Here is a 16067-nt window from a genome sequence, read left to right as displayed (position 1 = left end):
GGGGGCGTGTCCCAGTGTCCAGAGTCGGACGGCGGGATCCGCGGAACGATGGATTTCGGAGGGTGCTGTGTGCATTGGGCTTTGTGAAGTATTAGCTTTTGGCAGTAATATTACAGGGAGTGTTCCACAGAGTAGCAGATAGAGGAGCGACCGAGGGAACCAGTGCCTTTGTGAGAAAGGTAGCTGTGTACTTAAAGTCACCTCTGCTCAATCTAGGACTCGTTGTGAAGTTTTTCTTAGTTTGCCTTTTAAATATATGTATGTATATGTATGCGTGTATATGATCTTCATGGAACCCTATTGCGTACTTTCACCTCACCAAGACACAGAGATTGGGCTAAAGGAGCCACAGGTCAGTAGAGGAGACGAACAGGTTTCTGTAGTCATTTTCCTTGGTGTCTGACTCTGAGTAAACTGCCTTCCCTTTTCTAGAATGAACGAATGAGGACTAGGGTTGGGAAAAGATTAGAAAAAAGAGGAGTTTCAGGTTGCAAAGGCTCAAGAAATACCTGAGGTTGTGAACTATCCAGAACAGAAAAAGGTGTGGGTTAGGTTGGAGCTACAGTTTGTTTAATTTTTTTTAGTCATTATTATTTGCGTGTGTGTGTGTGTGTGTCTGTGTGTGTGTCTGTGTGTGTGTCTGTGTGTCTGTGTGTTTGTGCTTGTGTATGTGCTTATGTGTGTTCAGAAGCCAAAGGAGGATGTCTGGTGCCCTTCTGTATTACTCTACCGTTTATTCCCTGAGACAGGATCTGCTTGAACTTGAAGCTATTTTAATTGGGCTGTTTGGCCGAGAGCCCCAGGGTTTCTGTCGGTCTCTACCCCTTCAGTCCTCCAAATCTAGAGTCACAGGCATCTCTGGCTATGACTGTTGTGGTTTTGCTTTTTGACGGGTGCTGGGCATTTGGATTCAGATCTTCCTGTTTGCATTATGAGTGCTCTTACCCACTGAACCACCTGTCCAGATCAAGTTTAAGCATTAAATAAAACAAGAACCTAAAGTACATTCTACATATGAGGCACATGTAAGCGTAGACAGAGGGCTTGGTGAATTTTTATGAATCGTGTATATACACATGGGCAGCCAACACCTAGCTCAAAAACATCAACAGCCTAGAAGTCTGCTTTATGTAGCCTTACACTTTGCTTATTATTTGATTTTGAAACAGGATCTCTTCTTTAGCCCAGCATGTAATCAGATCCATGGTGATCAGCCTTTCAAGTGTTGGGATTGTAGGTGTGAGCCCCCACATCTAACTTTATCCTCAAACTTGAATGCCTATGTTTTGATATCACTTGCTGTCATCAACTAATCTTTTAACATTTATTTTTGTGAGCGTATGCATGTGCAGACACATGTGCTTGTGTGGAGGCGGGAGAGCACCTGTGGGAGTTGGTTGTCTTACGCTGTGGCTTCACTCAAGTAAAGTTTCTTAAGTTTCTTAGTGTATGACCAGGAGTATAGTAAGCTTTTAAAATGTGTTTCCCCTCACCTAACCCTCACGATGATTCTTTGTGGTAGGTGGTAGTGTGCCCCCCATTTTACAGGCAATAAAAATGGGGCTATGAGAAGAATTGTCCAAGTTCAGTGTTGGTGAGTAGTAGTGGTGATTCTCATGTGGTAGAACTTGGACTTGGTGTCTTTGTATAGAATTTGTCATTGAAATGAACTAAAGCTACTTACTTACCTTCTCTTTTCTGGATACCAGAACACTCAAGGCACCACCAGGTCCTTCTTCCTCTATACTCTTAGAACCTCAGACATACCTGTAGTAAGACTTTCTCAGAACCGAGCATGGTGGCATGGGTCTGTAGTCTCAGCATCTGGGAGACTGAGGTGGTAAGACCATGAGTTTAAAACCAACCTAAGCTTCCTATAGAATTCAAGGCCAGCAGAGTGAGACTCTCTTAAAAACAAAAACCAAGGGAACTGGAGAGATGGCTTAGCAGTTAAGAGCACTGACTGCTTTTCCAAAGGATCCAGGTTCAATTCCCAGCAACCACATGGCAGCTCAGAGCTGTCTGTAATGCCAGCTCTAGGGGATCTGATATCCTCACACAGATGTACATGCAGGTAAAACACAGATGCCCACAAAATAAAACTAAATATATCTTAAACAAACAAACAAACAACACAACAAAACCTAGTTATTTCTCACCTTATATAAAAATTTGTTTATCTCTGGTCTTTAGTATTACAAGTTTCTTGAAGGACCATGTCATTTATTCCTAAATTCCTTGGTGTGTACTTAGTTACTGTTGAACAACATGGAGGGAATATGGAAAGGATAAACTGCTATTTACAGAGTGGATTGGGAGAGGAACTTAAAGATGAGGCAATGCTGTGTGTGATTTCTCGAGTAGTAGGAAGGATCTGAGCCTTCGCTGGCTCTGCTGTTTACATTCTCTGTGACTTCTCATCTGCCAGACAGGACACTGCCTGAGAAAGTCCCTGTCAAACCACAATAAACCAAAATACCAGTTCCAAAGCCCTGAGTTTGAGAACTAGAACAGTGTGATGGTGGCTGAGCTGACTAGGTGATCCAGAGAGGACAGGGCAGTAAGTGTTTGGATTGCTGTACTTAGGGTCATCATCAAGCCTGCAGAGAACTGGTAGTCATAAAGCATGTGGAACTTGTTTACAAAGTGTAGTTACTAGTTTCATTTTAAAGAGAGGATATGATATCTGCCACTTGCATTTACAATTCTTTAACTGAGATAGCAGGCAATTGTGCTAGACATGGTGTCTTGTAGTTGTTTTTTCCTTTCTTTCTCTCTCTCTGTGTGTGTGTGTGTGTGTGTGTGTGTGTGTGTGTGTGTGTGTGTGTGTGTGTGTGTGTGTGTTCGTTCAAGACAGGGATTCTCTGTGTAGTCTTGGCTGTAATGGAACTCACTCAGTAGACCATGCTGGCTTGGAACTAAAAGATCCACCAGCCTCTGCTTCCCATGTGCTAGGATTAAAGGTGTGCACCACCATTGCCTGCTGTGTCTCAAAGTTGTAATTATAGCATTTAGAGGCTGAGGAAGGAGATGCATTAAGTGATAGAGAAAAGATAGGCTACATAGTGAATTCAGACCAAGATAGGTTACAGAGTAAGACCTTGTCTCAAAACTGAACCAACAGGCAGGTGGTTGCATTAAAAACTTAATGCTTGACATTGAAAAACACTCAAGTAGGTACATGACATTTTGAGATTTTTGAGTCCCCAGCTCTTTGGATAAAGGCCTTGTATCCTCATAGTCTTTGATTGGCTGTGGTATGGGCTTATTTACTTATTTAGACATTGTGTGTGTTCTGTGTGTGCACACAATGTGTGAGAAAGGATGCTTTTTGGTGGTGTGATAAAATACCGACCAAAACTAGCATGAGGAGGAAAGAGTTTCTTGGTTTGCAGGTTACATCATCAGGGAAAGCTGAGGTAGGAACTTGAAGCAGAAACTCACATGAGACCTTGGAAGAAAGCTGCTTACTAACCTGCCTCTCCTGGCTTTCCTTTCCTGTCCAGCTCAGGCCTGCAGTAGTCTAGGTCATCCACCGTCAATTAGCAATTAGGAAAATACCCCCACAGAATACCCACAAATCAGTCTGGTGGAGGCAGTTTTTCAACTGAGATTCTCTCTTCTTCTAGATCTGGATATATTGTCGGTGGTAGATTAAAGGCACTATGATTATGAAGTCCTGAGTTCTACGCCAACACAGCAAAAAACCAGCCACCAACCAAACTCCACCCTATTCCAAAATATTAATTAGGTAATAATCTCCTGGGGGAAGGAAGGAATATTACAGTTAGTACATATCTGTGATTTCCACTTGTGGAGGCCTAGACAAAGAGTTGCAAGTTTAAGATTTTCCTGGTCTCTGAAACAAGATCTAAGAAAAGAAAGAAAGAGAAGTGTATTCAGTACCACTCCTCTGGTGTACTTTATGAATTTTATTTTTTAAAAAAATACATGAAAAAGAAAAGCTTAAAACTTATGAGTTCTTTGGGTTTTTTTTTTTATTTACTTTTGTCTTTTAAAATATTTAATTGTTGTTGTTGACTAAAACTAAGTCTTTGTAGCCTAAGCTGGCCTCCAACTCGTTATCAGGCCAAAATAACCTTGAACTCCTGACTTTCTTGCCTCTAGGATTACAAGAATATGTTACTCACAGCCAGGATGTACACGTGTGTGTGTGTGTGTGTGTGTGTGTGTGTGTGTGTGTGTGTGTGTGTGTGTGTGTTGCTGGAGGTCAAACCTAGGTAATTGCCCATCTTAATCAAAGGCTCTACCACCGGGGCTGGGGATTTAGCTCAGTGGTAGAGCGCTTACCTAGGAAGCGCAAGGCCCTGGGTTCGGTCCCCAGCTCCGAAAAAAAGAACCAAAAAAAAAAAAAAAAAAAAGGCTGTACCACTGAACTATATCTCTAATTCTGAGGTTTTGCTTTTTTCTCTCAGTCTTTTGTTAAACTGGTTTTACCCAGCTGAGGCTACCTGAGACACTGTCTCAGCACCACCACCTCCAAAAGAATAAAAAAAAACTAAAAATGTTCTAGCCTTTTAGTATTGGTGCATTGTTATCTATTGTTAGAATCTGGCAGCTTGATCAATTCTTTGGTTGTTGCTTCAAACAAGGACAGTTGTCCATTATAAATATAAAATATAAAAATTTGATATTTTTGAGTCTCATAATGTCCTTCTTTACAAATCCTTGCTTCATTTTATATTCTTGTTTTACCACCTTCTACTTTTAAAAATTGTTAGTACCTAAAGAAGTTCCTGTGTGACTTCAAGCCACCAGGGCACAGGCTCGTCCAAGGAAAAGCCTTAATTCTTTTCAGCTCCTCTGGAGCATCTGGCCTACAGGACTGCAAGCTTCCCTTCCTGACCTTAGAACTTTGCAGAAGCCCAGCCGTGCAGTGTCACCGATGGCAGCACTCACGGCTGCTCAGAGCTTAATGAGGTGGGCAGTTGGACAGAAGCCCTGGCTCTTCTCTAAGTGGCAGTGCCTCACACTAGCTCTGCCAGTTCATCTGGTTGATGTTTGTCGAGGTTGACCCTGCATCCTTCTGTACTTGCTGATGCTCTGTGGCTGGATGTGGCCATCCATGGCTGTGGCTCACGTGGCTATGAAGTTTCAGGCTCTTCCTCGGCAAGGTGGCAGTAATGGAAAGGAAAGTTCCTTTGAAAGAATCAGTGGGGGCCTCAGAATGTCTCAGTGGGTAAAGATGGAAGGAAAGAACTGACAGACTTAGATGCACAGACAGACAGACAGACAGACAGACACACACACACACATACATACATATGCACAGACATGGGGGCAAGGGGGAGAGGTGGAGGTCGGTGGGCAGGGAGAAAGACATACAGAGTAAGTAAATATAATAAAAGAACATTTTAAAAAGAAAAAGTGGAAACTGAGTGTTCATAAGAGTATTTCTTCCTCCTGCTAACCTTGAACTCAGAGATCCCAATGCCTCTGCCTCCTAAGTGTTAGGGTTACAGGTCGTCTGGCTATGCCTCTGATTTTTGTTGTTGTTGTTGTTGTTTGTTTGTTTGCTTGTTTTTGAGACTCACTATATAACTATATATAGGGTCTCACTATGTAACTCTGGGTGTTCTGGAACTCATTGTGTAGACCAGGATGACCTTAGACTCATAGAGATCCACCTGCCTCTGCTTCACAAGTGCACCAATCATTTTTTGGTTTTAGTTTAGTTTAGTTTAGTTTAGTTTAGTTTAGTTTAGTTTAGTTTAATTTAGTTTTGGATCCAGGTCTCACTATACCCCAACCTGGCCTGGAATTCCATAAACAGACCAGGCAGCCTAGAACCTTTAATAATCTTGCCTCTGCCTCCCGTGTGCTAGGATTACAGGTGCGAGCCACCACGCTCAGCCTGATTATTCTTTTAAACATCGAATGAATCATTAATAGAGTCTGAAGTGAATTCTGACAGTCTTCTACCTGGGATGGGAAATACACACTGTAGACCCTGAGGAAGTTTTCATGCATGTTACCAACTCTTCTAAAGGATATCCTTTAATTTGAGATGGCCTACAGTTTCAGAGGTTTAGTCTATTATCATCATGGCAGGAAGCATGGCAATGTGCAGGCAAACATGGTGGTGGAAAAGTCAAGAGTTCTACATCTTCATCTGAAGGCAGCCAGGCGGAAGGTCTCTTTCCACACTAGGCAGAGCTTGAGCATAGAGACCTCAAAGCCCACCCCCACAGTGACACACTTTCTCTAACAAGGTCACACCCCCTAATAGTGCCAGCTCCTGTGGGGCCAAGCTCATTCAGACCACCACAATACTCACACAAGTTTCCTGATGCACAGCATCAAGCAAAGCAAAAATCACCAAAGGATTGGTTTTACTTGCTGTGGTGAAATGCCTTTGGCTTAGGCTGAGGAAGTCTTGTGAAGTGGCCTCTCCTTGGGTCTCCAGTAAAGCTGCTAGTGAGAGTTTAATAGCTGTCTTACAGAGCAGCCCCTACATCGCTCCTTAAAGGAGTTTTCTTTCCGGTACTAGAATAAAGGACCAGTTACAATTGTCTCTGTAAACATTTATATATTAATTCACTGTGTCTGTGTGTGGATGTGCATGTGCACATACATGCACTTGTAAAGATAACTGGGTGGGAGTTGGCCCTCTTCTTCCACCATGTGGATTCCTAGAATTAAATCCAGGTCATCTGGCGTAGCAACAAGAGCCTTTACCTGATGAGGTGTCTAGCTAGCCCTGGTTAAAATTGTCTTGCACGGGCAGGATAGATGGCTCGTAGGTTGAGAGCTCTGGCTGCTCTTCCAGTAGACCCAAGTTCAATTCCCGGCATCCACATGACAGCTCACAACTGTCTGTAATTCCTGTTCCATGGGATCTCTCTACTTTAGGATCTGATAATGATTGAACCCAGGTCATTAATTTTGGCAGCAATCACCTAATCACTAGAGCCATTTTGCCAACCCTTAAAAGAGGTACAAAGGTGCTGGAGAGATGGCTCATCAGTTCAGGGTCTTTATTGGTCTGTCTGAGTACTGGGATTTGGATCCCAGCACCTATATTAGGTTGTTCACAAACACCAGTAACTCTAGCTTGGAGAGATCTGACAACCTCTTCTGACTTCCACAGATATTTACACACACACACACACACACACACACACACACACACACACACACACAGAGTTGCAAAAATAGGTAAAGTTTCTGTTTATACTTTACCCAGTATTACTGTAATGTAGTGGGTTCCATCAGTCAGTATTGTTAGTGGGTATATCTTATAAAAGTTGAGCCAGTTTTCACTGCCTGACGTCACCAAGGTCACTCTCATGAGGTCTGTCCACTGCAGCTGACATGCCCTACGTTAGCTGCCTCTTATCTGCTGGCAGCCCTCAGGGGCAACTCCTCTCCTAGTGCCAAAGACATCAAGAAAATACTAGACAGCATGGGCATCAAGGTGGGCGGTGACCAGCTTAACAAGGTCGTCAGTGAGCCGAGTGGAAAAACATCGAGGATGCCATCGCTCAGGGTGTTGGCAAGCTGGCCAGTGTGCCTGCTGATGGGGCTGTGTCTGTTTCTGCTGCCCTTGGCTCTGCAGCTCCTGCTGCTGCTTCTGCCCCCACTGCAACAGAGGAGAAGAAGGAGGAATCTGAGGTGTTGGATGACAACATGGGATTTGGCTTGTTTGATTAAATTCCTGCCCCCCCCCACCCCCTGCAAATAAAGCCTTTTTAGTATATGTTGGGCGGTGGGGGGAGCTGGTCGTAGCGCAGTGGTGGCAGTGGTGGTGCATGCCTTTAGTCCCAGCATTCAGGAGGCAGAAGTGGGTGGATCTCTAAGGTTGAGGCAAGCCTGGTCTAGCGTGAGTTCCAGTCAGGGCTACACAGAGAAACCTTGAAAAACAGAAAACAAAACAAGTAAAGGAATTGTACTGCTTCCTTGTTGTTGTCCAGTTTCTGGCCTTAAGTTCAGTCCATGACCTCGTTTTGCATTTGCTGTTATGTCTCCTTAGTGACTACCGATTTGGGACATGTCCTTTAATCTTTAAAGATTTCCTGGGCAGTTGTTTTGCCTTCAGTCTGGGTTGTCTGATGTTTCCGATGGTTAGGCGGAGGGTATGGTTTTGCTTGTTTTCCTCATTGTACTGCATGAGAACTACAGAAATGTTCTTGTCACCACATCAGTGAATCATGAGCCACTTGATAATTAATACAGCTAGCATATTGATGTTCTTTTATGGATCACCTGATTAAGCAGGTACTGTAAGGTCTAGATGAAATTATTACTTTTCCCTTGCAAATACTTTGTTTTTTATACTTTTGCCCACTGACTTGAGCAACCACATGGTTTCCTTTGTAAACCGTTCTATGGGTCAGCCAAGTGATGGCTTCCTGCCCCATTCTTCATGCTTTACCCTTTTTGTCCCATGTTGAGCTCAGATCCCTCACTCGCTTTGCTCGTTGCCCTGCTGCTGCACCACACGTGGCCTTCCTACACTTGCCTCTGAGCAGTCCGTAGAGGACAGTGTCTTAGTCAGGGTTTTACTGCTGTGACAGACACCATGACCAAGGCAACTCTCATAAAGACATTTAATTGGGGCTGGCTTCCAGGTTCAGAGGGTCGGTCCATAATCAAGGCTGGAGCTTGGTAGCGTCCAGTCAGATGTGGGCTGGGCAGTTCCACCTCTTGCTCCAAAGGCACCTAGCAGAAGGCTGGCCTCAAGGCAGCTAGGATGAGGGTATTAAAGCCCACACCCACAGTGACACACCTACTTCAACAAGGCCACACCTCCTAATGGTACCACTCCCTGGGCTGAGCATAGACAAACTGTCACAGAGAACATTTCTTTTTCTTCCACCTATTTATTTATTTGCAACATTATTTGCAGGTGGCACGAGAGAGTGACTGCCTACTTCACTAGCCTGGACAACATGCTTTTTAAAGCCAACTGCTGATTTTATAATAGGGCAGAATATACGTAAACAATATGCTTTAGAGTCGATGGAGATTATAAGAAGGTAGAAGTGTATTTTTTTTTAAAGATTTATTTATTTATTATATATAAGTACACTGTAGCTGTCTTCAGACACACCAGAAGAGGGCATCAGACCTCATCATAGATGGTTGTGAGCCACTATGTGGTTGCCGGGAATTGAACTCAGGACCTCTGGAAGAGCAGTCAGTGCTCTTAGCCGCTGAGCCATCTCTCCGGCCCAGAAGTGTATTTTTTTTAAGAGAATTTATTTAACTTAATATTTTATATGTATGTATGTATTTCTGTATGCGAATGTGTGCATGTCAAATGCAGAGACCAGAGTGGGCCTTTAGTTGTGAGCTGCCCAGCGTGGGTGCTGGAAATTGAACTGAGGAGCAAGAGTAGTATGCACTCTTAATTTTCAAGTTATTCCTCCAAACTCAGAGGTTTACAGTTCTGTATAAAACTTTCTCATAACGAGAATTGCCCATGGTGGAAAGGACTGCTTTGTATGGAAGAATTGTTCATTGTTGAAAAGTAAGTGTGTGTGTGTGTGTGTGTGTGTGTGTGTGTGTGTGTGTGTGAGATATTCTTTGAGAATTTTATATATGTGTACAGTGAGTGATATTCTTTGAGAATTTCATATATGTGTACAGTCTTGAAAATTTTCTCAAATCAAGACCCTCAGCCATTCACTTGACCCGAGGGATTAAAGGGATTAGAAAAATTCAGGCATTTCTTGGTCCTAGGAATATCTAACACTTTATGACCATTTGCTGATGTCTTTAAAGTCGGGGTGAACTTGTCTTTCTTCCCTTTCAGTGGTTGAAGGCCTTGCACTGTTGGATCTGGGAGTATCTCCGTATTCTGGAGCAGTATTTCATGAAGTAAGTATGTGCTTTCTTTCCTGGCACTGAGAGTCGTTCATAGTCATGGATACTGTCGTAGGATTTTATTGCTGTGAACTGACACCATGATCAGTACAAGTTCTATAAAGGACAACATTTAATTGGGGCTGACTTACAGGTTCAGAGGTTCAGTTCATTCTCATCAAGGCAGGAGCATGGCAGCATCCAGACAGGCACGGTGCAGGAGGAGCTGAGTTCCACATGTTCATCTGAAGGAAGCCAGGAACAGACTGAGCATCCTCAGGCAGCTAGGAGGAGGGTCTCCACAGTGACACACCTCCTCCACCAAGGCCACGCCTTCTAACAGTGCTACTTCCTGGGCCAGGCATATGCACACCACCACAGATACCAAAGCCTGAACTCTGTTTGATAGAGATATTTAAAAAGATCTTTTGGAGAGGAATAGCCTTTTGTAAAAGAATTACAGGGAAAATGATCCAGGTTAGGATTTTAAAAACTTGAGAGAGAGACAGAGAGAGACAGAGACAAGGAGACTATGTGTGTGCGTGCATGTGTATGTGTGCGTGCGTGCATGCTTGTGTGTGTATAGCTTGTAGGAGTCAGTGGTCTCAAGTTTTTGAGGTATGGTCTCCATCCACATGCCAGTCTAGCTGACAGTGAAGCTTCTGAGTAAGGGTCCTGTCAGAAGTGCTGAGATCCCAGATGCAACCAGCTTTCTGTAGGTTCTGGAGACCAAATGGAGACGTCTATAGAAATTATTTCTTTTAATTGCAAATTTTAAGTAGCTCTCAGTCCGTGAATTGACATGTGATTGGTTTTTTGAAATTCTTGCCCATGAAAGCTGTGACTTTGGTTTCTTAAAAAGCCCACTAAAGGTTGTTCAAGCCATAAAATTAGTTACTTTTGTTGTTGTTGTTGTTGTTGTTGTTTGTTTTTGTATTTTGAAACAGGATTTTTCTGTGTAGCCCTGGCTGTCCTGGAATTCCCTTCTGTAAACTAAGCTGACCTCAAACTCAAGAGATCTGCCTGCTTCTGCCTCCCAATTTCTAGGATTAAAGGTGTGAACCACCACTGCCCACCTCATAAAACTAACTAATAAAAACAAGCTAGGCTCAGAGGCTCCCACTGTAATCCCAGCTTTCCAGGGGCCACGGCAGGGGGACTGGCGTGAATTTGGGGCCTTCCCAGGCCTGGGCTATATGAGACTCTTATCTCAAAATGGCAAAAGAGCAAAACTATAAAACTGCTCTTTGTTGAGTAATCATCCCTGTCTCTTGGATTTCTGCCAGACACACCTTTCTTGTTCAGTTTTTCCTGCTTCAGTCTTGCTCATTTACTCCTTACTCTGCAGTTGGGCACATTTTTCTAAAACATGAATCTGAATTTGTCACTGTTAGGCTTGGCACCTGTACTTGCCACTAATCTCCAGCTTAAAATCCAGATACTTAGAGGAGCATTGAAAGCTCTCACCGAGTTCCTTCCTCATCCCTTTTTTCTTTCCTTTCTTCTTTCCTCCCTTCCTTCTCTTAAGCAGGCAGTCAGTTATTGGGTGTATATGCTTGACATCCACATAGTAGCCCGCTAGCCGCAAGGACCAGTGTGCTGTGGGCTTCAGGCGTGTTTAAGGCATGACAAGCTTTCAGTGCTACTGTACTGAAGTCCTCTTGTCTGATCCTCCGTGCTCGTCCACTGTCTCCTGGAGAGCCATTCTTTCCCCTTTCCTGTGTGTGCTTGGCCTATTTATGTGACACAAACTTAGATTCTACCTCCTCCAGAAAAGCATCCAGCCTCACTTTAGACTCAGTTAAATGCTCCTACTTTATCACCCAAGGAAGCTTGTCCCTTCCATGGCGCATAGCCCACTCTTATTTTGAAGGCAGGGTTTTTCTGTGTAGCCTTGGATGTCCTGGAACTCATTCGGTTGACCAGGCTGACCTAGAACTCAAGAGGTCCACCTTGCTTTGCCTCCTGAGTGCTGAGATTAAAGGTGTACGTCACCCACCACTGCTAGCCCATATCCCATTCTTAAAGTCACCTCTAATATGCCAGGTGTGGTGGCACATGCCTTTCCTCCAAGCACTCGGGAGGCAGAAGCAAGTAGATCTCTGTTCTACGTAGGGAGCTGTAGGTCATCCAGGGCTACATATTGAAACCTTGTCTAAAAAAGAAGCCAAAATTACCTTTATACTTATTTTTGTCTCCTCAAAACTGGTACACCTGTTCATCACTGACTCCTGGCGCCTCCCTCAGTGTCTGCATTCTCACGCCTGTCCCTGCTTCTTCTCTTCTGCCTTTAGAGACGCTTGTACTTACCAAAGGCCAGTTTTTCCTAGGTTTCAAGGATGCAAAGTAAGACACAGACAGACACTGCTTTATAATACTTGCCTGTCAGTTACTCTGTCTGTCTGCTTTCCCTTTCTCCCTGTCCCCTTTACACCCCTTTTCTTTCGAGACAGGATCTCACAAAGCTCAGGTCGGCCTCTATAGGTGGAGGTGCTTTTGAATTCCTGGTCATCTCACTGCTGCCTCCCCGCTGCTGGGTTTATAGGCACTTGACTTTTTGAGATGTACTTATTTTAGGTTTATGGGTGTCTTGTCTGCATGTGTGTCTTATGTACCACCTATGTACAGCTTCCACAGAGGCCAGAAGAGGGCATTGGATCCTCTGGAACAGGATTTAGAGACAGTTGTTAGCTATAGTGTAGGTGATGGAAATTGAACCCTTTGGAAGTCAATGTCTGTAACGACTCAGTCATCTCTGCAGTCCACGTGCTTATTGCCTATAGTTCTTAAATAAACAACAGACTCAGAGAAAAGAATATTATCAGAAATGACAGAGTTCATTCTGAGATTTCAGAGTGGCAGGATGGGTTTTTCAGGAAGAGTAGTTGCAGCTCTCTATGTACTAATTACAGCTTTAAACCATAGTAGGTGAAGACTGATAGACCAGGCAGGGGAGACAGTTTGGTTAGTACAGATGCTAGCACTGCAAGCCTTAGGATTTGACTCTGAGCTCTGGAAACCACATAAAAAGCCAGATGGGATACACGTATCTTTAATCCCAGCACTTCCACAGCTAGATAAGGCACAGAGACAGGGGCTGGAGAGATGGCTCAGTGGTTAAGAGCACTGACTGCTCTTCCAAAGGTCCTGAGTTCAAATCCCAGCAACCACATGGTGGCTTGCAACCATCTATAAATAAAATAAATAAATCTTTAAAAAAAAAAAAGGCACAGAGACAGGAGACTCACCTGGAACCTAATGGGTCAGCTGACGTGGAGTACGTGACATAGCAGTATAAACAAAAAGGGACCCCCGCCTCAATAAGGTGGGAGAGGACAGCTGATTCCCAAATGTTTTCCTGTGATCTCCCATTGTGTGCTATGGTGTGCACCTCCCCACCCCCACACTCAAAAGAAAAAAGACTCATATAAATAAATAAGTCCCTAATTAGAGTTGGAGATTTCAGTACTCCTGTTACAGCTGAGAGAACAGGTGGAAAACTAGCAAGAATATTGGAAAGGTGGTTGGTTTTTAAAGATGTGTCTGTTCTTAATTTCTGTGCATGAGTGTTTGGCCTGCATGTATGTATGTGTATCATGTGTGTACCTGGTCTCCTCAGAGGTCAGAAGATGACATTGGACCCCTTGGATTTGTGGATTGGATTTGTGGATTGTTAGGAACCACCGTATAGGTGCTTTGAGTTGAACCTAGGTTCCCTGCCGAAGCTGGTGCTCAAAACCACTGAGCCATGTCTCTGGCCTCAAGAATATAGAAATTCTGAATAATGGTGTCAGCAGGTTGAACTAGAACGCCATTTAGTAACATCTCAGTGCATCTTAAGTGTATGGAGAACATTTGCCCCAGAGACTATGTTCTGTCCATAAAAGAACGTTCAGTGTATTTGTCACTTAGAGATTCACTTTTGCTGACTGCAGAAGAATTAAAGAATTAACATTAGGAAGATATGTGGAAAATCCCCCAAATCTTTGGACACTAAATAACTCATGAATCAAAGAAGAAATCAGGGGGGTTGGGGATTTAGCTCAGCGGTAGAGCACTTGCCTAGCAAGCGCAAGGCCCTGGGTTCGGTCCCCAGCTCCGAAAAAAAGAAAAGGGAAAAAAGAAAAAAAAAAAAAGAAGAAATCAGAAGGGAAATTCGTATCTTTGAAGTTAATGAAAGAGAAAACCTTAGTTGTGATATATGTAGAATGTCACAAAGTAGGACTTAGGGGAAAAATCTATGGTCACTCAAATTGATATACAATATAAAATCAGATCACATTCAATATGTGCTTCTTTATTCCAGTTTGATGTTCTCAAAAAGCCTGTCAGCAGAATGGCCGGCTTCCACAGTTAGCTAGCACGTGTGTGTCAGTTTAATTACACGCCAAACCAGAATAAAAAAGCACATATTGAATGCAATCTGTCTTTATGTTCTATATCAATTTGAGTGACCATAAAATTTCCTTTAAGTACCTGCTGAATTACAGATAATTTTTAGCAGCTCTATGAGTCCTGGAAGCTGAATCTCTGTCCTCTGGAAGAGCAGCCAGTATTCTTTTTTTTTTTTTTTTTTTTTTTAAGATTTATTTATTTATTATATATAAGTACACTATAGCTGTTTTCAGACACACCAGAAGAGGACATCGGATCTCTTTACAGATGGTTGTGAGCCACCATGTGGTTGCTGGGAATTGAACTCAGGACCTCTGGAAGAGCAGTCAGTGCTCTTAACCACTGAGCCATCTCTCCAGCCCCAGCCAGTATTCTTAACTGCTGAGCCATCTCTCCATCTTCTGAAATAGATCATTTCCCCAGTTTGTATCAAAGGAAAACAATTGGCGAACCACACAGGTCCAACTTGTTACAAAAGCTATGGGTTTAAATCCAGATCCAACTCTAAAGCTCCCTTCTTTCACCTTGTTCTCATTTACTGAAATGTCCATCAGTGATCACCACAGTGTTGTGCCCTCCCCTTCCCGTGAGATAGGGCCTTGTTCATAGCTCAGGCTGTGCTCGACCTCCCCCTGTAGCCTGGGCTGGTCTCAGCTTCTCAAATGCTATCGGTGTTATAGATGTGAGTCACTATTCCTGACTCAGATATATCTGTAGCTTTTTTCTACCTTTCTACATCCTTAACCCGCTCTGCACTGTTATGAAGCACATTTTTCCGTGCAGTCAGGAGGTGGCAGGAATAGATGCTTCTGAGTCACCACACTAAAACCCAACTGTGCATTTCCTTTCTGGTTCTGATGGTCTGGTGAGCTAGCTTATAGTAGCGGGCCAGCTTAGCTGGCAAGGATAAGAAAGAAGAAGAAATGCCAGACTGTTTGTGTAAAGGCCTGGAAACACCAAGGTCATCCAAACTGAGCAGAGTTCACACAGTGAGGCTCAAGGGTGGAAGGATGGCTTAGTGGTTTAGAGCGTTGGTGTTCTTACCTAATTGGAATGTTAGCACTCCCGTGAAGGAGCTCACAACTGCTTGTAAACTCAGCTACAGGGGACATGACACCCTCATCTGGCCTTCTCTGGCACCAGCATGCAAGTATAGACACACAGACAAAGACATGTACAGTACACACGTGTACGTGCACACACTACACATACATAATAACATTAAATAAAAAAATAGTGTGACTAGAGCTGGTGATGTAGTTGGTAGAGTACTTGCCTAGGATACGTGAAACTCTGGCCTCAGTCCCAAAAATCTCATACACCTGGTGTGGTACTGCCTGTATATAACTCAGGAGGTGGTGGTGAGATCACCAGAGATCAGAGGTCATCCTTGGCTGTCAGTGTGGCAAAGCAGAAACGTAGGACCAGAGCCTGTAATCATAACATTAGGAAGATGGTGGCATCGTGGTCAGAAATTCAGTAGTGGAGCTGAGGCCAGCCTTTGCTGTATTAGACTCTATCACGAAGGTTCAGAGCCAAGCCACAAGCAACCCACAGAAAAATAATTTTTACGTTCTTTTTAAAGAAATGCACCTCAGGGGTTGGGGATTTAGCTCAGTGGTAGAGCGCTTGCCTAGGAAGCGCAAGGCCCTGGGTTTGGTCCCCAGCTCCGAAAAAAAGAATCAAAAAAAAAAAAAAAAAAAAAAAAGAAATGCACCTCAGAGCTAGGGGAATCTAGGATGCGTCTTAGTGGTAGAGTGCGTTCCTACCACGTTTCCTCCTTAGCACCACGAAAAACCAAAACAGTCACTTATCTACCGATCACCAAAATCACCATAAAAGAA

General features: G+C 43.6%; 1 protein-coding gene across 5 annotated transcripts in view; it reads left to right on the top strand.

Annotated features, from left to right (window-relative positions):
• The window catches only part of Pigu (phosphatidylinositol glycan anchor biosynthesis, class U), a 96434-nt gene that overhangs the window by 24391 nt on the left and 55976 nt on the right, over window positions 1-16067 (top strand). For 4 of the 5 annotated variants that reach the window (NM_181637.2, XM_039105329.2, XM_063284048.1 and 1 more), the window contains exon 2: window positions 9779-9843. In NM_181637.2, the coding sequence (NP_853668.1) occupies window positions 9779-9843 (65 nt within the window). Of the gene's footprint in view, window positions 1-3629; window positions 3752-9778; window positions 9844-16067 lie in introns of all 5 variants that reach the window. The other variant, XM_039105330.2, reaches the window with a different exon arrangement.

The sequence above is a fragment of the Rattus norvegicus genome, chromosome 3 (assembly GCF_036323735.1).
Source record: "Rattus norvegicus strain BN/NHsdMcwi chromosome 3, GRCr8, whole genome shotgun sequence".
Taxonomy (NCBI): Eukaryota; Metazoa; Chordata; class Mammalia; order Rodentia; family Muridae; genus Rattus; species Rattus norvegicus.
Note: the sequence above shows the minus strand (reverse complement) of the source record. Positions and strands in the feature narration are given on the sequence as shown.